Source organism: Python bivittatus, unplaced genomic scaffold (genome assembly GCF_059951505.1).
Source record: "Python bivittatus isolate LINGU-HERP-01145 unplaced genomic scaffold, Pbiv_v1 ctg000220_np1212, whole genome shotgun sequence".
Classification (NCBI taxonomy): Eukaryota; Metazoa; Chordata; class Lepidosauria; order Squamata; family Pythonidae; genus Python; species Python bivittatus.
Window position 1 is genome coordinate 35,659,596 of NW_028277048.1, and position 25,698 is coordinate 35,685,293.

General features: G+C 41.5%; 1 protein-coding gene across 1 annotated transcript; it reads left to right on the forward strand.

Annotated features, from left to right (window-relative positions):
* Positions 1-15,999: 15,999 nt before the first annotated feature.
* SOX9 (SRY-box transcription factor 9) lies at positions 16,000-23,076 on the forward strand. The gene is made up of 3 exons (XM_088138332.1): positions 16,000-17,142; positions 18,850-19,103; positions 19,891-23,076. The coding sequence occupies exons 1-3, from the start codon at positions 16,712-16,714 to the stop codon at positions 20,709-20,711; spliced, it is 1,506 nt and encodes a 501-aa protein (XP_087994458.1). The 5' UTR covers positions 16,000-16,711; the 3' UTR covers positions 20,712-23,076.
* Positions 23,077-25,698: the final 2,622 nt, after the last annotated feature.

Genomic DNA, 25,698 nt, shown 5'->3' on the forward strand with positions numbered 1-25,698 from the left:
TAATTTGAAGAGCTGGAAGGGGAGGGAAGAGGGGGCTGTGCTCTTTGGCCCATAGGAAATCAATGACCCAAAGACATCTGCAAACGATTAGGACACAGACTTCAGGTAGCTCATAGAAACACGTGCTGTCCATATTACACTCTGCAAGTATATTTCCACAACTTTACTTCTGCAAATAAACAGTCTGGCTTGTCCTGCATTAGCAAGAAGCTACACAAATAGGTAGAGAGAATGGCTGTTCTATTCTCTCTTCCAGTTCTGATGGATTTCTCGCAAGCCATAGCCTGGTCATGTAATTTGAACGGTTCCCTGGCAGTAATTTAACACGAGCCTGGTTTCTAAACAGAATATGTCTAGCTTTAACTTACTGTCATTTATTTATCTCTGCTATGTAACATCTTGTATAATTTTCACAGGATGTTAGCTTTGACGTACATGTGATAATTTAACAGCTGCTTGCAAAAGTATAGGAAAAATCAACATTGGGAATAATAATAATAATAATAATAATAATAATAATAATAATGTAAAATAGGCTGGTTTACAACACTGCTAACATAATTTAATTTTGAAATAGCTAGTAATTCCTTGTGTTGAGAGACTGTAGTAATTTCTTATACGGAAAGGAATCCGTGTATTTAAGGCTTAAATCACTTGTCTGGAAGTTAAGTACCACTGGATTCCATAAGACTCAGCTTCATACATAAAATTTCACTTTACCTATTCATGCATGAATAGCCCCTGAAAATATTGCAGTCTATATGATGGACTCCAATAGAATTATGAAAATAAACAGAGTAATGCTAAATAAAAGCTATACCATGAATTTAACTAGTAAAAAAGGAAAATCGGGGAGGTAAATTATAGCTTCAGCATTTCCAATATGCCCTTACTATCTGAGACTATTAATAGTTTATGCTATAATCAGCCATATGGTGAAAATGATTAAATACTGTGAAAGTCAGTGACCTCCCCCTTCAAACCAATAAAACTTTTATGTACATCATGTTGAAATCAATAAGGTTTAAGACTGTTATAACAAGTTTCCCTCTCTCTCTGACACACACACACATCCCTCCCACCAAGATTTAGTCTTGATTAAGCTCTTTGGAATGGAAAGGGACCAATAAGATTTAAACAGTCAAACTGAGTACCTTTCAGCTAGGCAACTGAAATGAAATTATCCACTCACGAACCTGAGGAGGTATTCTTGCTTGGTTATAAATAAATTCTCCCTTTTGATTTGAATAAGAAATTTTTTTCGTATTCAAAAGTGAAAAATTTTGCACTGGAATCAACAGGGCTTGGAAGTTCTGTTTGCTCTAAGCATAATGCTCAGGACTCTCCCAGAACATAAGCTATTCACCTTTCAGAATGGTGAGGAGGGTTATTCTGTACCTAAAGGTCCTTGCAGACTAAGGAAGTTCCTGCCCATGCGGACTCCGTGTGTGCATGTAAGCACCCGCAGTGGATCTTCAATACACATAAAAGCTCCTGGACCAGACAAAGCTTCATCAGATCATTTCCAACACAAATGGCAATAAGAAACATAACCCAGTTTCAGCTGTGTGCTTTTACAATCCATTGATTTATCTAAATGAAAGGAAAATAAAAGCGTTCAACGTGAATTAGATTATCCTCCCTGAAAATTACACAGTCATCTTTGTTTCATAAAGGGAATCTGCTCTCTTAACTGCCATGCCATTTTAAATGTGATGAATTCACACATTCTCATCAGAATAATTTCAATGTGCCTGAATTAAAAGCAAAATGGCATGTATCTGAATTAGAAATAGCCCAACCAATACTCCCTAGATGCTTTGATATTCAACCGCTGTCAGCCTAAGCCAACATTTACAAATCAAAGATAGCAAAGGCTCTAGTTCAAAGCATTTACCTGCTTCTGCTCACAGACCTAACTTTTAAATTTTGTTTCCAAAATGTTCATGGTTCGGGAAGGAAGGAAGGAAGGAAGGAAGGAAGGAAGGAAGGAAGGAAGGAAGGAAGGAAGGAAGGAAGGAAGGAAGGAAGGAAGGAAGGAAGGAAGGAAGGAAGGAAGGAAGGAAGGAAGGACTTTAGCAAGTGATTCCATCCATGTATTCTCTTAAGCAAAAAAAAAAAAAAAGTTCCTATGTGATGAATATTAAGAAAGATATTGTATTTCTCCCTTTCCACAATGTGTTTAGGATTCACTGCTCATTCAGGGCAGAAAGCATTGTCAGGATGTTTCCTTAGCATCATAGTTTAAATCTTAGAAATTTGGCCAAAATGTCCTGAATGGGGACTGTGGAAGGTAAGAGATTGTCCACCCTACCAGAGACCAATGAAGATGGGGATGAAAGTTGGGAAGTATGCAAGCATTTAAGCATGTTTTGAAGGAGGAAAAAAATTTTTTAAAGGGTGGGGGGTGTCAGAATTTTGCAGAGCTATATATTTGAACTTTTTTATTCATTGAGGCACTACTGTTTGGCACCCTAAACTTTTATTGAGGAATTTTAACTGCATGCTTATGTTAGCTTGAAGACAACTTTTAAAATGAAAACATTCTCCAAAGAAAAATATAAATTGTAGCAAAGGGGATTAGAATGAATTATGGAATTTATTAGTTGGAAAGGATATTAAAAGTCATAATCCAGCCCCTTGTTCAGTGCAGAAATCCATTAAACTGTCTCTGAGAAGTGGCCACCCAGCCCCCATTAGAAAACTTCCAGCGGTGGGCAGTCAACTACTATTCTAGGAAAACTGTTCCACTATTTAACAGCTCTTACCATCATAAAATCCTCCTAACATTTAGCCTGAAATTCCTTTCTTTTAATTTGGCCCACTGGTCCTTATCCTGCTTTCAGTTTCAACAGAGAACGTCGCTTCTTGGACATGACAGTGTTTTACATGGGCATCCACAGGGCGATGCAGGGGAGGGGGAATGACACAATGTGCATCACATCGTCATAATGCAAACTCCTTTTGTATGTAAGCCATGATGGTACACGCAAGCATGTAAGAGGCAAAGCTTGTGTCACAACATCACAGCACACATTTCATTATTTTGACAAAATCTCAGCTTGCTGCTGCTATCTCAAGACTTTCATATATTTGTACACCACTGTCACTCCACCCCATCCCACTCAGTCTTTATTTTTATAAGCCAAACATGCCCATCTCCTTTCACAATTCCTCACAGGCATGAGTTCCAGATCTTGTATCATCCTAGTAGCTCTCCTCTGAACTCACTCCAGCTTCTCCATATCCATTGACATCTACAGTCTAGCCAGCATAACATACAATGGAATGATTACCTACCCAAATACAGTCTAGCCAGCATAAAGTGCAATTACCTCCAGTGATCCAAATTCAATGATTTGTTTAATGCAGGCCAGGAGCGCATTGTCCTGTCCAGCTTTTGCATCACACGGCTTGCTCATGTTCAGCTGGAAGCACTCCTAGATTCTCCTCATTTGCACTGCCAAAAATCAAGCCTTCCCACTCTGCACTTACACTCTTGATGTTTCTTACCCATACGCTTGTCACAATTGAACATTGGACACTGGTTTTGGAATGTCACGTCTATCATAAGTCCCTAAATAACCACTGTGAAGAATATCGGAGGCTACTACTTTATATCTTTTTTCTTTCTTTTCTATTTTTCTTCAACTTTTTTCCTTTTCTTGTATTTTTTGCTTTTTCTTTCATTTTTCTTTTTTTTCTTCTTCGTGTTAGTTTGTTATTTTTTATCTTCTTGTTTAAAATATAGATAGATATAGATATAGATATAGATGATTATCATGACTGTCAAGGTAATTTTTAATCATGATATTGTTCTTTAAGTCATTACCTAATCCCTCTAGTTTAGTGGCATATGCAGATTTGATCGACATCCCTTTCATTTCATCCTCCATTCCATTTACAAAGATGTCGAACAGCAGTGAGCCCAGGACGGAGCCCTGGGGGATTTCACCAAATACTTCGTTCCAGAATGCTGCCGAGCCATTTACGAGAGCCCTTTGGATCCAACTGTTCAGCAAGTCCGTCAGACCAAGTAGCATTTAGCTGCATTCTTCCATCTTGTCCCACAAGGATATAATGAGAGAGATATACCACATCTGGAGCAGTGCCTTTGTTGACCAAACTAGTTACTCTGTCATCTGATAGGAAAAAAGAAAAGACAAGGTTAATCTGATATTACAGTACTTGTTATTGAGAAACACATGCTGGTTCCTGGGAATGGTAGTATTTTTTTTTCTTTCCCTCACACTGCTTGATAATCTGTTCTTGCCCAGCACAGGCATCAAACTCATGTGTTTGGGGTCTCCCAGACCCCCACCCCCACCACCAGCAGCCTTTTCTTCTTTTCAAATATTAGGCCTGCATATGCTCTTCTCCCGATTTCTGTACCTCGCAAGTTTTCCAGGAGTTTTCAATGATTACAAGCAGCAGTTCTCAGAACACTTTTACCAGGTCTTTCAACAACCTGGAATATATTGTAATCCATCTGTTCCTGGATCCATGAATTTATATAAGACTGCAAGGGTGGTTCTTTCCAAACTTTTAACAGTTCTAAGCTGTCTTCCTTTTGCCTTTCCTGGATCATGTGAGGAAGAGCTTCTGAGAGAAAACAGATGGAAAGAATATGTTAAGCAGTCCCACCTTTTCCTCGATTCCCTGATATTACTTATCTAACTTTTTTATGCAACAGACTATTTTGCATAATAGGGGACTTGTCCAGGAGGTCTCCAGGAGTCAAAAACTCCCCCCCCCCAAAAGGCACATATATATATATATTTCGTTATCTAATGGATCATTAGAATCTTATAATATTGTAAGATATTTCATATCCATTTTCTAATCAATCCATGTGTTCCTACTGAGCCTTCAGATAAAAATATTTGATTGACACAGTTCATTTCATTAAATAAGACTATAAAATACTAAATAATACATTAAATTAATGCTATGAATTGTATGTCAAATTAAGACATGAACTTTAAAACCCAAATTTTGGGCATGGCACAATTCCATGTATAAATTTATAGTCCAAGAATGGTTTCCAATTAAAATTAAACTCTATGCTGGATTTACTTTTTAAATATAAAGTTATTCTAGACATCAAGGCATACTCCCACAATTTAGTTAACCATTCTTCCAAAGAGAGAATCAAAGGACTTTTACTGGAAAGGCATATAGAGTTTTTGCAGCCACTAACATATACAATATAAATTCAGTATATTTTGAAGGGATATATAGTTTAGTGAAATTTAGTAAAAATATCTCAGGTTGCAAGGGGATTGCAACTTTCAGAATTTGTTCCATTCTTCAATAAATCATTTTCCAATATTGTTAGGCTTTATAATATTACTATTACATATGAAAAAAGGATCCAATCTCCTTGCTACATTTCCAATGTTTTTTGAAAAAAATAATTATTCATTTTAGCAATCAAGTCTGGAGTGATATGCCAATGGTGAAACATCTTATACACTCTAAGAATAATATTCCTTCACACTTATTTTATTAATATACCCTACCCTAAGCTTTTCTTCTTAAATTTTGCTGTCCTCCCCAGCTTCATCTCATTCTAACTTTTAGTCTTCCTATTTCCATTCTTATTCATCTCCAGTACCATCTCAGCTGGTTAGTGAGCTCTTTATTCATCCATACAGGCTTCTTAAAGCTTTTCTCATTTTTTCCAGGATCTCCTCTCCTTTTAACTTATCATTTAGGAATTGTAACAATAGCATGCTACCCACATTTCACCTGAAGTCAATAAATTTGGTCTTCCTGAAGGCTGAGATATTTGACTGACTTATCTCAGGTTGTGGAGCCCTTGGTGCTCTCTGAACTTGGCTATTTGCTTGCAGATGTCTCATTACCCATCTAGGTAATGTCTTCAGTATCCTTGACTGCCTTATCTCAGTTTCTTCTCACCTAGTTGTCTTGAACTCCCACATGAAATGATTGCTTTCCCTCAAGATGTCTAACACCCTTTGTCTATCAACCAGTTCTTCTCTGTCAGGATTAAATCCAGGATAACTGACATTTCATTTCTTCTTCCATTTCTGCAAAATGAAATTGTCAGCAAGAGAGATCAGAAATCTTTTGGGCCTTCCACTGTTGGGTGAGCTAGTTTTCCACCAGATTTTGAGTTGGTCGAAGTCTCCCATTATTGCTGTAGTCTGCCTTTCTGAGAACTTGGTGAGTTGATTTTAAAAGGTATTTATTATCCACATGTTCTGCCTGGATAAGTATCTGTAGTAAGTTCTCACAATAATATCCCTTTTCTTTCCTACTCATTTTAATCTTACCCACATGCCTCCAAGAGAAGACCTGCATTCAGATATACAGTATGACTTTCTTCAGGTCCATGGCTTTCTTACATCCTCCCTTTTTGCTGGATCTATTTCTTTTAAATAGGTTTATCCTTCAAGTTCTACCTTCTAATCCTGACTCTCATCCCACCAATTTGTGTGATAGTTATCATACAAATATGGTAATTATCATATTTGTTTTTCCATATTGGGATTTTTAGTCACCACCCCTGTTTGTTCTCTGTGCATTTGTTTACAAATACTGGAGACTGGCCATGTTACTGTCTTCACTATCATGTTTTGAGGATTTCTGAGTACCATTTGCTGTTTCATACCTCCTTATCACATGCAGCCATATTCCTAATATCCAGCACTTGTATCTCCTCCCTTTCAGGTTTAGTTTAAAGCCCTCCTGATAAGGTTTGCACAGTTCTTGCCAAAATATCTTTCCCCCTGCCCCTATGAGTTTCTTAAGAGTCCCTTCTATGACTCTTATAGGCCCTGTTCCATGCATCCCATTATTTCTGGTGACATCATCTTCTTAGCCAGTTGGAACCCTCCTCCGCCTCCTATTTTCTCTATTCCTTGATAACTTTCTGTGCCCTGTCCGTCTCAGAAGGCTCATTTTCTGGGCCTTCATGGAATCTCTCCTTGCAATAACCATTGCATGGTCTCCAGTCCTTTCATCTTCTTTTCCAGTAAGGAGTCAAGCCTGCACTGCAACAAGTACATTGGTTTAGCATATTCTTCTGGTAAAAAAACAATCAGCGCATATACCTGGCAAGTTCCCATTGCTGTTGCCTTAATATCCATCCTTTTGGCTTGTTCCTTCCTTCGCTAAACTTCATCATAATATTCCCAGTTTGCTGTCCTGGTCAAGAAATTCTAAAGACTGCTGGCTGAGACTACTGTAGGTAAAGACAATCAATAGTAAACACATGATAAGATAAATATAAGTCCTTGATTCAAGAAACATAGTCCTGAATCCTGCAAAGTCATTCATAAAATGAGTCATTTCCTTTCAGTTCAGTTTTGGTACTGGTATATATATATATATATATATATAATGTGTATTAAGGAATCAACGTTGCCTATTTGATTTAGCCAATTCAGTGTTTTATGGCATAAATTCAGCTAGGTCATAGTGTGTAATAAATTATCTGTATTAATTCTGCCTGAAACAGTTTTAAACATCTATGCAAATTTTAGCTATTTGACAGAATTATTTATAAGCATGAAAGAAGCAGAAAATAGGATAAACTGACAGACAAATTATATTAAACCTCTATAAGTTAGTTACTCAGTTTCACAGTATATATTGCCACCACATGTAAAAACAAGAAATCCTGGGAAAAACACATTGCTTTATCTGGATGTCTGATAATTTTGCTATTCTAGGTATCCCTTAAACTGTTCACATAATGTACAGCTCCGATACACTCTGACAAAAAGGCATTAGAACTGTTCAAAAGTCCTCAATAACCTCAATAAGAAAGTTTTATGATAGAATCAGTGTGATGTTATCACTCTGAGTTTACACATCAGTCCTACAGGAGTTCTGATTTGCTTACAAGAAGTTGATTAAAAACCCCTCACTAGCTCTTTATTTACCGTTCCGCTGACCATGTACATTTCATGCTGAAATCTCTCCTCAAAGAAAGAACATAAGTATATCTACTCAAAAGTAATTCCTACAGAGTTCAATGGAGATTTCTCCCAGGTAAGCAAATACAGGGTTATTTCCTAAATCTATCAAGATATACCACTTAAATACAAGGCAGTAGGCTGTTTACCGGTAAATAGTGAAGTTGTTTCTTTTAAACTAGCTATGTTGTGGGGTTCTTTTAATATCTCAAAATCACCTTTTTGCAGAAGTACAAATCAGGCTGGTAGCTACTACTGTGGTATTGCGGAAGAGAGACAGGAGCCATTCTGCAAATACATTACTAAATGTGTGACTATATCCTGTAATTAAATTTAACTCTTAATTTTAAAAAAGAGGGTTCTTTAAAAAAAATTCTTATTTAATATATTACAAAATACATTTATTAGATATAACAAGAACAAAGAGTAGAATAATTTGGGGGATTGATAGTGTGCATAGAAAGCAGACTTCCCAACACAGCTGGGGATTTTGGAGATTAGCATATTGGGAGAGGCCAATATAAAGTGGTGCTTTTTAAAGAATAAATCAAGGATTGTTACTTTTTTCTCTAAATGTGTAAGATCAAGAGACATAAAACATCTTGCTTTCTTTGTATGTCATTATAGGTCCACATAAGAGCAACTATAACCTCATTTATATCTCTAAAAATGAACACAGAAAAAGATAATGAGAGGATCAGGCTTTTGGAAGTACAATTTTTATGGGGTTATAAATTGTTGGAAATTGTAATTATGATCCAATCCATATTTAAATGTCTTTCAGTGCAGCAGTAGTAAAAGGTTTAGCATGAGATTCATCATCTTAGTGAAATCATTAGAATGCAAAAGTCTTTCTTAATCTTTTCATGTCTTAAATTGCCAAAATGGCTAAAAAAATGCATCAAAGAAATAATTTCCATAAGTAGGCTTTTACCTGTTTTAATTGTTGCAGACTAGAATTTCTTATAGAATAACTTGCCTCTATAAGACCTTTCTCTTTTCAAAATCCTAAATTATTCCACTTTGTTAATTTTCTTATGTTCATAAATAATATTTATTGGAGATACACACACACACACACACACACACACACTTCCTAGCATTTTCCCACACGTCCAGGGTCCCCTTTTTCAGATCAACCAAATGTTGATCCATTGGTTGCAACAGGAATTTACTGACTGGCTTGTCGCCCGAGCCTGACATCGAAATATCTATATCTTTATATCCATATCAGGTAACCATAAATTGCTGCTTTCTAACTTCTGCGCCAAAATGCAAAACAAACAAAAACACTCCTTTGCCCACCCACAATTGCATCACTTGTGATCATGGATATTATAACTGAACAATACTTTTAGGCCCTTGCAGGACAAGTACCCATAATGGGTGGGAAACAAACACTCTGTATAGTAGAACTTGTAAGCTGACGTTTAAGTCAGAGGTGAACAGAATTGTGGATTTGGGGATCTGCAGTGTTTCTTATTAGCACCTAATCACTAACCCATTAATCAAAACCATATGAAAAACTCCAGGTGGCCCACTGGAGTTGGGCAGACAGTAATTTTAATAATAACAATAACAATAATAATACTCGATAGGTGGATAAAAATACCAAATCCAATCTAGACATCTGGCTGACTGTGCAACCAACCCTAATAATGGAGGGCAGAAGAGTCAGTGACTCACTCTACTCCACCAATAGGCTACTTGCACAGACAATGGCCAAAGAGATTATTTATCTTGGTTCAGGATTTGAACTCTAAACTCTCAAAATGACTATTAAAGCAAGACCTGGTCAAAAGCAACCATTAAAAAAAAGGGAGAAAGAGAAGCACCAAGAGTAAGAGATAATGCTGAACATAGGGCATTGCAATGCCTTTTTCAAAATATCAATTTTAAAATAATTTCTACTACAGTTAAATAACAGTGACTTCCAATTAACTAGTAAATGTTAAACTGTTGGTAGTCAGAAACTCTTGGCAGCTGACTGCTCATCATCCAGAGATCAACAATTGATTTCAGATTCTCGTTGGCCAGCCTTTGATTCCCCCCCCCCAATTAATCTATAACTTTCGGCAGCAGTCACCAGATGTCAAGTCTGACTTGAGGGCATCTTTATCTTTTTGATTAACTAGAATTGAGCTTAAGGAAGTGACTCCATCTGAAGCAGTGGAACCCTCAGCCAAACAAAGGATGGGCAGAATCTCATAAAAAGAAACAGTACCACGGTAGGTAATTTCTACAACTCTAGCAACACCAGCTAGCCAAGTTTTCTTCACTAAAATAAAGCATAAATAGAACTGGCTCCCGCTGTCTATCTCTCCAATGGCTGGCAATTATGCTGAGCTTCTTGCCAGCTTCTGCTAAAGCTGGAGTCAATTCTGGTTACAGTGGTGTCAACTTTGAAAGGCATAAATGTGGTTCCTCAGTTTCAAGAAAGGTTTTAGCTATTGCCTGTTTTTCAGAGAATCTGGGACAAATGCCTGTCACTTTTCATACAAGGGAGCGAGGGAGATTAGGATGTACATAATAGGATGAGATCAAGATATCCCTCTTCTGTGACCTTCTGAATTTTGAACAAGCAAAAGTATCCTATAGAAATAGTAACATCCCCTTCATGGAAACATTAAAAAAGTTTCCTCTGTGCACAACTAAATCACAGCCTTTAGATTTCTATCCAGCCTATTTTCAGGTCCTTCCCTGGGGTAAGGTGGGTGGGATAAATAAAACGTTATAAAGAGATACGACATGGGTAAAATGCCTTTCCTAAAAGCAATTGAAAAGATTAAAGGTGGGCTTTTCCACAAACAAACAAAAAAAATATCATCCCCATCATATATTTTGTTTAAAACTGGATTTGCATGCTTCAGAAACACTGAAGGGAATAAAACGGTATAATCTTATCCCTGATCTGTTTTTTTGTGCGAGTGGTAGCGGTGGTCGTGGAATGCATTAGTTAGGCGAGATTTGCATAAAGCAGAACCCAGGGTCCTTTCCCCATTACGTGTTGGCCCTGTGCGAGCCTGTGTTTCAAAACCGCTTCCAGTGCGCCTCTAAAACAGGGGGTGGCGGGGCTGTTGCCTTTGATGCCTCGAGAGCAGTGGCCATTACGGTAGTTAGAGAAATCGGGTTTCATTCCACGGCGGCTTAGAGAGCCCCCTGCTCCCCACCGGCACCGCACCGCCAAGAACTTTCCCCAAGACTTCGCGCCTCTCTCCTTCACGCTTTTTTTTTCCCCCTCAGCGCCGGCCGGCCGGCTGACTCTGGTTTGCTTCAAACCTTCTCGCCGCTTCGTCACCGCAGGTTTGCGGGTGACATCACGCTTTGCAAACAGCAGCTTAGGGGCCCGAATGTTCAGCGCGCCTAAGGCTCGCCCCGGGGAAAGAGCGAGACGCGTTACAAAGGGGCTTTCTAGAAATCGCGAGAAAGACGACCGGGGGGGGGGGGAGAGGGGAGGGGAGCGGGTTACTGGACTTGCAAACTCTACAAGTAACTCCCGAAACGAGCTCGTAACGTTGCCCGGTGTGCGAACCCTCAGCATTTCGGAGGGACCAGCAAGAGGGTGGCGGGTTTGCCTCCGGCGACGGCAACCCGCGCGCTCTCGGACATTCCCTCGCCTTATTGGCACCCCAAACCAGTCCTCACCGTCCCTCTCGACTTCCAGTAGCGCAACAGAGGAGCACTCCAAAGAGTTTAGGGTAGAAATAAGCCCCCCCCCCCGTTTCCCCTGTCCCGCTCTTTTGAAAATGCAACTACTTTGAAAAGTCTTGATATTATTCGCTTATTTCCAGTGTGGCTTTAAAACATAGGAATAAAGGTGGGAGAATAAAAAGACGACAGCGGTTGAAATCAATCTCTGCACCTATCGGAAAACCTAACATAAAGCATTGATAATGCCACGGTCCATATGACTTCTGTATGTATCGAATTGCTATAGGGTATGATTATCATCAACAACACCTATTATTATTATTATTATTATTATTATTATTATTATTATTATTATTATTATTATTATTCCTCAATCTTATGTAAATGATGTTTATAGGTAGGCAGAGATATAGATCCATTGACAGGGATGGAGAATGCTGTTTCCGCTTTGGGGCAGATGATATTTTAGAACGAAAGTTGAACTTAGCTTCTCATGAACGTCATCCAACGAAACAATTTGTTTTTGTTTATTCCTTCCTATTCGGCATAAACGTGCAAAACCACCTATTTTTTCCGATCTCTTAATTTTCGACAAGGTCTGCAGATATATATATATTTTTCCCTTTGTTTTCCGGAGGTTGGGGGAAGAAGAAAGAAATGTTTTTAATTCGACAGAAGTGAAGGTTTTTGCCCGGCCGAAGAAGCCCTGAACAATAATTCCTGCTTCTAGTCTCATAACCATCTTCTCCGTTAAAGGAAAGTGTTTGTGCCCCAAACTCGTAACAAAGAAGACAGCCTCTCTTAGTTTCCACTCGCATTTAGGACTGAGATTTAAACCGAATGTAATAACTAATTGCTGGCAAATATGGTGCCAAATAAATCATTTGTTTCCCTCTGAACTAGGGAGTGAAATGTACTGTTAAGTGTTGCAAAGGGAAAGAATATATTATCTTCTACAAAGCTTTAGATTCACTTCAAGTTTTTTTTCTTGCGAAATCTTCCCCCTTTAGTCGGCTACCTCCTCATTGATCTGTTAACTCGCTCCCCCCCCTCCCCCGTTAATTATTGTTAAAGACGTTGAAGGGGAGAGAGAGGCTGCTATACTGGGATGATGGTTAAGGGAACGGATCCAGAATTTACATTCTGAACCTCCTTCCTTTTAAAACATTTTTTCCACGTAGAATTTCCAATCAGATATTAGGTGCATGCAGTCCGTTGTGAGATAAAAAGCACAGATTCTCTTAAATACAAGTGACCTTTGGGAATGATCTAGTAGCACAAAAGCTATAGGGGAGGAGGAAAGAGGAGAAACCAAGTTCCGATGAACACAATTGGAAGTCGGAGCTCCGGGGTGCGGGGATTCATCAGAAAGGCCGCGATATCAACGCTGGCCGCATTTGCAAGGAGCAGCCCTGTGCTACGGGGAACTCTGGCTTTTTTTTTACTCGAAGTTTAGGTAAACTCTCGCCCCAGTTTGGACATTAAGCGAAGAGCGGAGCGCAGATCAAAAAGCGGACTGGACGAAAACAAACCCAAAACAGGGCAATCTCTTTCATTTGTCCTTGTGCTGATGTTGATGATGATCATATTGCAGTGGGAATTATGATACTGTAATCATATGATCGTGTGAATCTATTCCTTTGGGGGGGGGTGTCTTTGTTTAAATACACCTAAGAAACCAACCCCTGCAGTCTGAGGCGTATGGGCTAAACCGGGGCAATCTCAGCTTGGACGGCTGTGTCTCGAAACCGCGCATCCCTCCTAAGAAACGTCCTGCTGAAATGCCCTTGATGCGCTCGGTCCCCGGGTTGGCTCAGGCTGGGAGAAGCTGCCCAGGGTCCGCAGGCAAACTGCGGGCACACAGATGCTCCGCCCGTTCTCACTCAGGGCGGCGATGCGGTCGCTTCCTTCGTCCTCTTCTCTCGGGATTCGGGGGAGAGGACTGCGCGTACCCCTTTCACCCTCCACCTCGCCTTGCGCATTGGGGAAGCGGGGTGTGTGTGTGTGTGTGTGTGTGTGTGTGTGAATAGAGCATCTTTTAGCAACAGGGAGGGATTGGATTTGAAAAGTGGCTTCCCTTCAAATAACTTGGACAGGGACACATGTCTGTGTGGTACCCCACCCCAACTCATCTAATCTAGAGGTAAGACCCACTGAGGTCAGCCATACTTTTTCCACCTTAGTATTGCACCACGTCTCCTCAGAATCATTTCCCCAGTTTCTTCAGTGACACTTACTCCGAGGTAAAAATGACTGCCTCCTCCGGGGACCCCGCGTGTCTCCTACTTTTCTTACTGATGCGCGATTGTGCGACCGTGTGCAATAAAGATATTGAAGCCTTAAATGCAAGATGGGCTCAGGGTAAATGGATGCCATGCAAAAGAAGCAGTTGTTGCACATCTGGGAAAATTCTGGGAGGTGGACGGGGAGAGGTGAATTGAAGTACTCAGAGCGAGGCGAAGGTCTGCTCTCCGCACCACCACCACCGCCACCTTCGTAAATCTCTTTTAAAACAAGAGCTGCCCTGTGTTTCTATAGCCCTTTGATACGTTTATCACTTTCATTGACTTTAACGCAATTTCATCCGCAGGCTAGTTTAACTTCATCCTTGAATCGCAAAGTGGGCAAGGGAAAATATATGAGATTGAAGTCTGACTGATGAAATCGCCAGAGACTTAATCCGTGTTTTAGTGTGCGCGGGGGCGGGGGGAGGGTGCTCTGCGTGCGTATGAATGTGCATGCGCGCGCGTTTTAACCACCTTCAAGAAATATCTAACTTGAGCACCGGGGCGGTTAGTTTCTGAGCCTATGGCGCCCCCTCTGGATGGAAGTGGGAATTACACTTTTATCTACTGCAAAGGTGATTTGTTTATATAGAAATAACTGTTAAATTCCAAGAAAAGAAACGAGACTGAAAGGAGAGTGGAAAAAGCGCAAGCCAAGCCAAGCCAAGCCAAGCCAAGGAAAGGCGTCTGTCCTCCCAGGCAAGGCAACATGACAGCTAATGATTTAAAGAGTTTACAATGCGGGAAGCGCCCACCGCCGACGGGCTCCCTAATTGCTAAGAGAGACGGTGCGTGCGCGGAGGATGCCCACGTTGTCTTTCCAGCCTAGATGAAGGGGCGATTATATCAAGAGGCCAATCCATCACCAAGTGCGCCCGGTTTCTTTCTTTGCAAGGCCAGATTGCTCGGTTTTACTCTTCCGCCTCACTTTCCCGAACAACTGCACTGACAACTTAATCGGCTGTTCAGTGGCATACCTTTCCTTTTCTGCCTCAATTAATTATAGAAGAAAAAGGAACGGGAATCACTGCCCACCCTAAACATTAAAAAGGACCTGAGATTCCCGGGATTAGCCCCAGATTTTAAAAGCACACAAACTCACGCACTGGAGATATCCATTCAGTAGGAATCTCTGAAATCGTCGCTTTAAAACTAATTTAGTAAAATTGTTCGCCTCTCTTATCGAAGGAAATGAGTGGGAAGAGTATGAGACAGAGTAGTATGAGTATGGCCTGAAGTTTGTCAATAAACCAAACAAGTAAACTCAGATCTTTAATAGAAAGAATTTAGCTTAAAGAAAAACCTACTGCTCTGATTAGGATATATCCCGCTTCCTAACAATACTATGTTCCCATTTCCTAAAAGCGTGTAGTCCGCGCTGCGTGTGGTTCCAGTCAGCCTTACTGTATCCAAAGGAAGGTTAATTCCCAAGTGAGAAGTCTAACCTAGATATACCTGATTTTTACTTTACAAATGCTTAACACAACTTGATTGAGAAATTAGTCATATATGCTTCTATAAGAGAACATTTTGATAACATAGTTTAGGGAAGGTCGGGCTGCCATTTAAACACACTGATTTTAAAAAATCCCAGGCCTTTAACTTGCACAAAACGGGATAGAAGGAGGCTTTAAATGATAACCGTTTGTTTAAGAAGGTTATTCCAAATACATAGACTAGAAAAACGTCACATTACTGAAGAAGTATCCAGCTTCGATTTTCCTCTCTCCATCCACCCCCCCCCCCATAAACCTTCCTGTCCCGTGAACGACAGCTTAGCGCGTCGCCTCCTTCGTCTTGAAACTTTTGAGCACGAGTGAAGTATTAAGATGAGCAAAATCAAAACAAAACCCTCCCATAGGAGAGGTGAGTCACAAAACACTGGCTTCGAAGGCGGGGGGAAGAGGAGGAGGAGGAGGAGGAAGAAGAGGAGGAGGAGGAGGAGGAGGAGGAGGAGAGTGAGAGACAGAGAAGAACTAAGTTCTTTCTCCGACCAAGCGAGGGACTGGTTTGCTGCGCCGTTTTAGCCGAGATGATGCTTCTGCTAGAGATTTCTTGCCCTTTCTTCACTCTCCAAGCAACCACAGAAATCTGCATGTATCAATAGAGGAAAAAAAAGGAGAAATTTACTCGGAGGTATTATTACTATCGCAACAGTTGGAAGTACAAAGACCCAACTGCAGCGTGCGACGAACTTTCTCTCTCTTCCCCCCCTCCCTTCGCCTAAGCGCCCCCTCCCTTTCAGGAGGGAGGAAAAAACTTTTTCAGCCAATCAACAGTGTGCCAGCCCTTCTGAGGCAGGTCTGCCATTGGCGTTTCTAAGGTGAAATAGCAGACGAGAGTATTTATTAAAGAGAGCTGGAGTGAGCGTTAGGAGAGCTGAGGTTGATACTAACTTGGTGATTTGGGGAGCCTTCAAACTTTTTTCGCGCCCCCTCCCCCAAGCCGAGGAATTCGTCCCCTTCTTTCGAAAGGGGTGAAAAAAATCTCCACCCCGTTCAACTTCACTTGCCGTCCCACCAGCTCCGCTTTCATCGTCCGCGAACGGATCAGCAGTTGTCCACATGTCTGTTTCTTGAGACAAGCTTTCTGCAGCGGCGACTTCGCAACGCGCCCGCGACCCGAGTTTCTGCAAAGCCGTAGCTCTTCGCGCGCGTGTCGTTTTGCATTGGCGCGTGCAAACTTTTTCTTGCCTCCTTTTCCAGCTGTCTAAAAAGACGTCGCTCTTTCTGATTGTTTAACCCCCTCCCCGCTCTCCTCCCCCGCCTCTTCCACCCCTCCGCCTCGATTTTCATTTCCCCCCATATTTTGGCTTCGCCGTTTTCTCGCATGAATCTCCTCGACCCCTTCATGAAGATGACCGAAGAGCAGGAAAAGTGTCTGTCTGGCGCTCCCAGCCCGACCATGTCGGAGGATTCCGCGGGGTCTCCTTGCCCTTCGGGCTCCGGATCGGACACCGAGAACACGAGACCCCAAGAGAACACCTTCCCCAAAAACGACCAGGACCTGAAGAAAGAGAGCGACGAGGACAAGTTCCCGGTGTGCATCCGAGAAGCCGTCAGCCAGGTCCTCAAGGGCTACGACTGGACCCTGGTGCCCATGCCCGTCCGGGTGAACGGATCCAGTAAGAACAAGCCCCACGTCAAGCGCCCCATGAACGCTTTTATGGTGTGGGCTCAGGCGGCTCGGAGGAAGCTCGCGGACCAGTACCCGCACCTGCACAACGCGGAGCTGAGCAAGACGCTGGGGAAGCTCTGGAGGTAAAGGGAAAGCCCGCCTCGGGCGCCCGGGCGGGTGAAAGCGGGCTGGGGAGGAAGCGGCTCCGGGCTGCTCCCAGGAAAGGGCGCGAAGCCTGGCAGGCTCGGCTGGCCGAGCGCGGGAGGGGCGGGGGACATCGAGGGCGGGGGGAGAGAGGGGAAGGAGCGGCGGCGGCGGATTGCTCGCTCGCTCGCTCGGCGCCCCTTTGGGCACGGCCTGCCCCATTGTAGGATCCCGGGGACGCCGATTCCTGCGCCAGCAGGAGCAATGGCAGAAATCGTGCATGGCTTGAGCGCGGGAGCGCAGCAGAGGCCAAGTTTCCAGCCCGGTGGCAGGCGAGAATCCGGAACTTGGCAGGAAGGCGGCGAGCCTGTGCGCACAGATGAAGCTGGGCTCTGCGGGAGACTCGCTTCCGAGTCGAGAGGCGGAAGAGGGGAACTGGGGCGAAATCTTGCCCTCCCCTCCTTTTCCATTCCTGTTTCGGCTTAGGGAAGGCGGGGGGTGGCGTGTACATAAAATGCATTAACCCTGTGTTAGAGTAGAAGCCAACGAGGGAGAAGATGGGGGTGCTTTAGAGAAGAGCCTTGTGGAATCTCAGTAAAAAGAGGAAGAGGGTGAGATCAAGACTTCAAGCCTGATTTTTTATATCCCGAAAAGGATATAAAAAGATACATCTTAAGATATATTAAGAATACTCTGAAAAGCACTTTGCACATGCCCAGTGATGCTTCTCTGTTTAGATACTTGTTTGGCCTAGCTGTTGAAAACAAATGACAAAGCTGAGCCCTGACCCAACTCAAGCCCTGCTCTGGAGAAAAACAGGAATAGCACATCTTGGGTGTGATGATTGGCACAAGTTAGCAAGTGCCAGCCAATAAGGAGTTGGCTTAGAGGGATGACTAGCAAGAGTAACGTGGGGTGAGGAGGCAGGAGGTAAGCGAAAGTGAGTCACCTGGCTGAAGCAGAAGCTGGTGACTTGCAAAAAGGCCAAGGGAGCCACATTTGTGGCTGAAGAAAGCTTTGGGTGAGTTGAGATGTTAATTCTCCAGTGCCCAGAGCAGTGTTGTCCAAACTTGGCCACTTTAAGATGAGTGGACTTCAACTCCCAGAATTCCCCAGCCAGCATGGCTGGCTGGGGAATTCTGGGAGTTGAAGTCCACTCATCTTAAAGTGGCCAAGTTTGGACAACACTGGCCCAGAGGAATCCAGTTACCTGAGCTTGTGGCAGAAGCTGCTTATGGGCGTGTGTCTGAGGCATGTGAGGGGGGTGAGAAAGGAGGACAGGTTGCTCTCTTGGGTCTCCTCCTTTTTTGGGGGGAGAGTAGGGCCACAAGGGGATTGCAAGAATTGCTGAGGGTAAGGAAAGGAGTGGCCTTGGTCTTTTTTTCCTGACAGTGCCAAGAGGCTCTGGGGAAGCTTCCAGTCTACTTCTATGCAGGAGGGGGATGCGGGGAGAGCAGAATGCTGAAGGCTGCTTTGCCTGGTGCCTGCCATTTTATGGTGGTTTTTTGCCTTGCACTTATTTTGAGTTTCATCCTGGGCGTGAACAGAAGTTAATTCTACCCCGGTTTGGGGCTTCTGACAGCTGCTGGTCTGGTTGCGCAGCAGCAGAGTGTAGAGCAAATTTCTAGTAAAACAAAGGTGGTCTAAGTAATACAATCAGAAAGCTGAAGCTTCACGTACTCCATGGCTCTTGCTTGCTTGCTCAGGTTATTGAATGAGAGCGAGAAACGCCCATTTGTGGAGGAGGCTGAGCGGCTGAGGGTGCAACATAAAAAAGACCACCCAGACTACAAGTACCAACCACGAAGGAGAAAGTCAGTCAAGAATGGGCAGGCTGAGCAAGAGGAAGGAGCTGAGCAGACCCACATCTCTCCTAATGCTATCTTCAAGGCCCTGCAGGCAGATTCACCCCAGTCTTCATCCAGCATGAGTGAAGTCCATTCACCAGGAGAGCATTCTGGTAAGTGTGCCATCTTCCACTCCATGTAGAAGAAGATGAAGATCATCCCATGTGGGCAGGTCTTCTGAAAGAGCGTCACTATATAGCCCAGTTAACAGCCTATTGCTCTGGAGCAGTTTGCTAAGAAAAGACAAAGCAGGAGCTAGACAGTTATTGGTGCAAAGCAAGTACAGATGTGTGCACCTACAAGACAGGCCTTCAAATACCGTTGCCCATCACACTCATAGGAATTAGATAGCCATAGGCAGTACTTCAACACTTCAACACCCGCTTCATTGCTTTGCTTTGCCATTCCAACAACAGCATTCATCTTAACTCTCTTTTCAGTGTATTTCCACCCTCTGTAAACACCTGTTGTTGTGGCCCTGTAAAGCAACTAGTTTTCAGCAACATGCAACAATCTGCAATGGTACTTCTTTTTCTTTCTTTTTCTTTCTCTCTTTCTTTGTCACATTTATATAGCTGCCCATCTCACACAAAGCAACTCTGGGCAGCGTACAACAATTAAATAAAATAACAAGTGAATGATATTGTTATTGGCAAGCTCTTTATCCTCTCCTTTCCTTCATATCCAGCCAGTTAACCTTTAGCTAAGTTATCACTGTCATGCAACACTTTTGCTCATTAAAAATGGCTGCTGGTGGGATCTTTATAGCCCTTTGTCTGTGCCTGTTATTAGAAGGGAAAGATAGACCCAGGGGTGGCTTGCCTGCCATTTGACTTCAAAAGCATCAAAGATCACCTGTTCCCTTTGTAATGACTACTATCTCCTTTGTATTCCTTCCAGGGCAATCTCAAGGGCCACCTACTCCTCCTACCACTCCTAAAACAGATGTCCAGCCTGGTAAGCAGGACCTAAAGCGGGAAGGTCGCCCAGTGCAAGAAGGAGGAAGACAGCCACCCCACATTGACTTCCGAGACGTGGACATTGGGGAACTCAGCAGCGATGTCATCTCCAACATTGAGACTTTTGATGTTAATGAGTTTGACCAGTATCTCCCGCCCAATGGCCATCCAGGAGTTCCAGTCACCCATGGCCAGCCTGGCCAAGTCACCTATACAGGCAGCTACGGGATCAGTAGCACCACAGCTACCCCAGCAGGCACTGGACATGTCTGGATGTCCAAGCAGCAGCAGCAGCAGCCACCGCCTTCTCAACAGCCACCCTCCCAAGCTCAACCACAACCCCCACCGCCACCGCAGCAGCAGCAGCACACACTCACCACCCTGAGTAGCGAACCAGGGCAGCCCCAGCAGAGGACACACATCAAGACTGAGCAGCTTAGTCCCAGCCATTACACTGACCAGCAGCAGCATTCACCTCAGCAGATCAGCTACAGCTCCTTCAACCTGCAGCACTATGGGTCCTCCTACCCGACCATCACTCGCTCTCAGTATGACTACACAGACCATCAGAGCTCCAATACCTACTACAGCCATGCTGCCAGCCAGAGTTCCAGCCTTTATTCTACATTCACCTACATGAACCCCACCCAGAGGCCCATGTACACCCCGATTGCAGACACTACGGGGGTTCCTTCCATTCCTCAGACCCACAGCCCACAACACTGGGAACAGCCAGTCTATACACAGCTCACCAGACCATAAAGTTCTGAAGGATGGCGTCAATCCCCCAGACTTATAAAATGATTTTTTAAGCTAAAAGTGAATGGAAGAGCGGAAAAAAAGATATCCCAGAATGCATTGTGCACTACAGCACCCCTTTGAAACTGACCAGTCAAGAAACATTCCATGATGGACAAAAATCCCTTGATTTGAAGGCAGTTTTTATTTTCTTCTTCAAACAGCCAGCTTAGTTTGCATAGGTATGGACTTGTTAATTATTTTTTAACAATAACTAAAAACAAAAAATGAAAAAAAATATTATAAACTCAAAAGTATTCCTCTGTGAGGAATATTCTCTATTTTAAATATTTTTTAGTATGTACTGTGTATGATTTGTTACCAATATGATGGGATTTATACGTACTTGTTTTTAGAGAAACTTTTTAAAAAATGCTCTTTTCTTTTTTTGGACAGTTGAACAACACTTAGCAAAAGAGTATGCCTTAGCCTTTTCCCCTGCTGTCAGAGGTATTTTTCTAGTTAACAGTCTTTCACTTGTAGAGAGTAAAAAGTGTACATTAAAAGTCAAGGAAAGGAAGGAAAAAAGTGCCCAGTAACATGATTATGGGGATTTGGAAAGAGACTTTTATTTTTCTAGCATGGAAATAAAATATGTTTGGGGAGAAAAAATTAAAGAAAAAGCAAGAATACCTTGAGCCTTAAAGTAACATAATCAGAACGCCTTAAAGAAAAACCCTGTGATATCTTCCGAAAGACTTGCACAATTATTTTCCCCCCTGCCAAGGGAAAATATGGAACTCCCAAGAAGAGAGCTCAGTTTTAAAGGTCTGAAGCTTTTTAATTATTATTATTATTGTTATTATTATTATTATTATTTTATTTGCAACTACCAACACCAAGTTATAAAGCCAGAAACCAGCATTCCCTACCTGGACCCTTTTTCTTCAACTTCCAACACCAGGCCAACATTTGTGAGACAGATGCGGTCACTCAAAAAACCAGGAGCCCTCCCTGCAAATTGCATGAAAAACTAGAATTCTTTATTCCATGAGGCCAGCTTTGCAAGGGAAGGAGATGGGGATGACACAGGGACACCAGCTTTAGCAAGGTTCATGGATGACAGTAGGGTTTTTTTTTCTTTTTAAAAAATTATATATATTTATTTTGTGAAAAAGATGTTTTTAATCAAGAGGTTTTTTTTTTCATTTCCCCCCTTCCACATTAGAAATTCTTGTAGTGTAAACAGAAATACCAGCATCTTACTCAGAGGGTATATGGTGCCTAATTGTTAAATTATGGTCTAAATCAATAACCCTTTATTTATCTCTCTCTGTCTTTGTTTTTGTATTTTATTATTCCTTCAGAACGTGTCTTAGGTTTGTACAAATACATTGCTCCCCTCTGTTTTTCTTTTCTTTTCTATTTCTTTGGTAAGAATAAACTGGAAAGCTTTTGTGTTGTTTTTCTCATTGTACAAACAAAGCATTGCTAATGTAGTGTATCACTGAGTCATCTCTGCCTGGATACTTATGGACTCATGACTTGGATCTGACTAAATTCACATAGCAGTACGGTGAGCAAACAAGGTAAGAGTGGAGCAAACCACTCTTTCATTTGTCAGAAATTCCCCAGGTTAAAGCAAACCAGCAAACCCTCCTTTATATGCAGCTATCTGATTTGCAGGGATTTCATTTTGCACAAACATTTTAAAAAACCAGTCAATAAATAAAATCCCTAAATTGCAATCCAAAGAGGCCCAATCCACCCTATCGCCTTAAGGTTCCACCTCTTCATCCTTCGGTGTGTGTGAGCTAAGGCTTGCTCTGGCCAAGCGAAGCAAAGCAACAATGGATGTAAACCAACAAGACAGGCCCTCTTCATTATCAAGAGGTTTGCACACTTCCACAGGGTTTTTATTTGTCCCTTGAAAGTGCCATAGAAATGAATGGATGCTACAGGAACCAGTAGATGATGGGAGCCTCTCAATGCACCCAACCAGCCTTTCACCTGACTGGGGAGGACAATAGGGAAAAGCAACACTGGCGAACTTGTGGCCAAACAGTTAAAGTATTGCTTTTTGAAAAAGTTAGCCAACTTTTTTATTTTAAAAAGTTATATTTGTTAATTATTTTATAGGGAATTCAGTAGAAGAAAAGCTTAAAGCACTCTTATAAGATGGTATCTTTTCTACTTCTATATTAAAAAAGCAGATCTCTTGAAAGCATTTCTGTAACTTAAATAATTTGTCCTTTCAAAAAGATAAATTTTAGATAAAAGAACAGTTTTTCAGTCATTTTGTTTGCAAATCCCTTTGGTTCTCTGTAAAACTTACCCTTTTGTATATTATTGTTTGCAATAAATATACATTGTATTAAACTTGAAATGAAAGAGCTCTTTCAGATGCAATTCCTGAAGTGATCTAAACTCTTTTAGTAAAGACGCATTATTTTTGTTTGATCCAATTACATCTGCTGGTAACTTAACACATATATACTGAAATTGTAATGCATATTGCTCAGATAGATAGATAGATAGATAGATAGATAGATAGATAGATAGATAGACAGACACACAGCTGTTAAAATTGCTTAATTAATCCTCATTTAATAAGAATCATTATGTGACAAGCACACTTAGCAGAGTAGGTCAAGGGAGAAAAAATCAATTTCAGGTTTTCCTAAGTTCTTTCACAACTTACCTGTCCCTTAAAGTATTCTCTAGTAAGTCTGTGTATTGCTTCAGGTTCAATTCCAGAAAGAGACTTTGGAGTGTGCAGCATCACAGACTTATCTGCAACTCTTTAAAGCAACTGCATCTTTTCCTGGGATCACATGGTTTGGAAAAGTCACAACTGGTTTAAAGAGGTAGAAACAGGTGTTACATTCATACTTCAAAGCAGTTTTGGAACTGAGCCTAGAGTACTTCTACAGCCCTATTCTATAATAACATAGCTGTCAGACTCTTAAATCGGTTTACAAATCATCACAAAAATAGTTAATCAGCTTCTCTAGGTTACCATCTTATAGACAGTCTGCTTAGTTGTATTGCTGGCTAGTTCTCTTGCCAAAATAAATGGAACCATAGATGCCAGAGCATTTAAAACTACTCAAGGTTTTATTTTCCTTGTTTAACATTCTAGCATATTGTTTCTCACACAACCTGCAAATGGCATTTTCTTTTCAGCCCATGGTCGCTGTCTGGGCTATGTTGCATAGGTTTACTTTCTTCAGAATTGTCAGAACTACCTGACCAGTTCCAATATCTTCAAACAAGCAATATTATTCTAAAGAAATTACAAAAACAAGGCTGAACACTTCAAGAGTTGACTAAATGTGAAAACTCTGTAATACAAAACTTGGAGCGCTTGCTGGGCCTTACTTAAGGTTGCTGAGGAAATATAATTCAGAAACAGAACAAGTTAAAGATTGTATGATTAAATGGATGCAGAATTCAAAAAAATTGATATGCAACAGTGGGAATTTCAGTGGAAGAAAAAGAATTAACAGTGATATCACACTTAGAGAAAACTGGTATAAAATGTATTGCAAATAATTGCAATTGCACTCCAGTATTGATTGTTAAAGTTGGTAATATGTTTTCTAAAAACTCTGGGAAGTATAACTATCAAGTTGGATCATGTCCTCATATTTGATGGCAACATTGCAAGGACCAGTAATTTTGGAGAAAGATTTATAATAGAATGAAAGAGATTCTAAAAGTTGAATTTCCTTTCCAACCTGCAATCTTGCTATTAAATATTACTAAGACTTATTTCTACAAAGCATACTGAATTAGCTTTGTACATGCTAACAGCTTCTAGGATATCCTATACTTCTAATTAGAAAATACTGCACATACAATTCCTATAGCAGATGAAGAGCAAATACAGCATGCTTTATTGTCTAAAATAACCTCACATTTAAAAAACAAATCTGACACAGAATTGAATTTAATTTAATATGGAAACTATGTTTGGACTATAATTCTACCCATGGGTTTGTACCACATCTGAAATCTAGATTTATTTAAGTCATGGATCATTTTATAAATAAGGGTAGATTTCTTACTGACTAAATAAGACTGTAATTTTTCAGTTTAACTTCATACTGTGCTGTTAACTGTCATTGGTTCTCATTAATCAACTTAATTTTAATAATGATCTGCATTTTCAAAATGACATGAAATTCTTAAATATGTAGAACTAAATTAACCTTCTCAGAATGTGTTCTTAATTTACCTAATGTGATACTTGTACACCTCTGATTTATTTACTTTTTTATTTTCTCTCTTCTTGCTTCTGTTTTGCTTCTGCTTTCCCTTTTTCCTTTAAAATGTTCAATTAAAAATATCATTTAAAAGTGGGTAAAGGTGACCAATTTATGAGCAAAAGGGGATGCCAAAGTGCATGCATTGGCCCCTGCTTCCACCTGAAATTCATAGGGAACACTGGCCACACCCGTTGGGCGTGCCTCTATCTGGCAGCCTTCATTCAGAAAAAATGAGATCAGTGATCAGATATGAACGACGGTGACAACTGAGACAGCCAGTCAGGACAAAGCAACCGGATACCCTTCAGATGCTTTTGGAGTTCAACCTCCGTAACATCTGTCTCTGGCTATTCCCCCGGGAGCTGATGGGAGTTTGTCCTCCACATCGCCTAGCTCTGCATTTAACACAGCGTGAGCCCAGGTTCGGCCTCATGATTTCAGAAAGACTTGCACTTATCAGCTTTAGGCCGGGTGGCTGCCTGGAACAGAACCCTGGCTAAGTGACACATTGCCTTGTTGAAGGTAACGATGGTAGAAGGATGTAAGGTAGACTGCTTGTTTTGGCATGAATCACCTAGGGAGTTCACAGGATCACACTGGCTTGCAAATCCTCTCTAGCAAAACAAACAGATGAGGTCATTCCTTGAACTTCTGCGTTTTAATCTAAACTGCCGCTGCTCTTAGTGATGTTCTTGCTCTCAGAGCTGGCGGTGGGATTTCTGCCCACACAGATTTGGCTG

Excerpts from the sequence above, each read along its gene's own strand:
- SOX9 (XM_088138332.1), top strand. The coding sequence starts at position 16,712 with ATGAATCTCCTCGACCCCTTCATGAAGATGACCGAAGAGCAGGAAAAG. Across the intron at positions 17,143-18,849 it reads ACGCTGGGGAAGCTCTGGAG|GTTATTGAATGAGAGCGAGA; the intron begins GTAAAGGGAAAG and ends TTGCTTGCTCAG. Across the intron at positions 19,104-19,890 it reads TTCACCAGGAGAGCATTCTG|GGCAATCTCAAGGGCCACCT; the intron begins GTAAGTGTGCCA and ends TATTCCTTCCAG.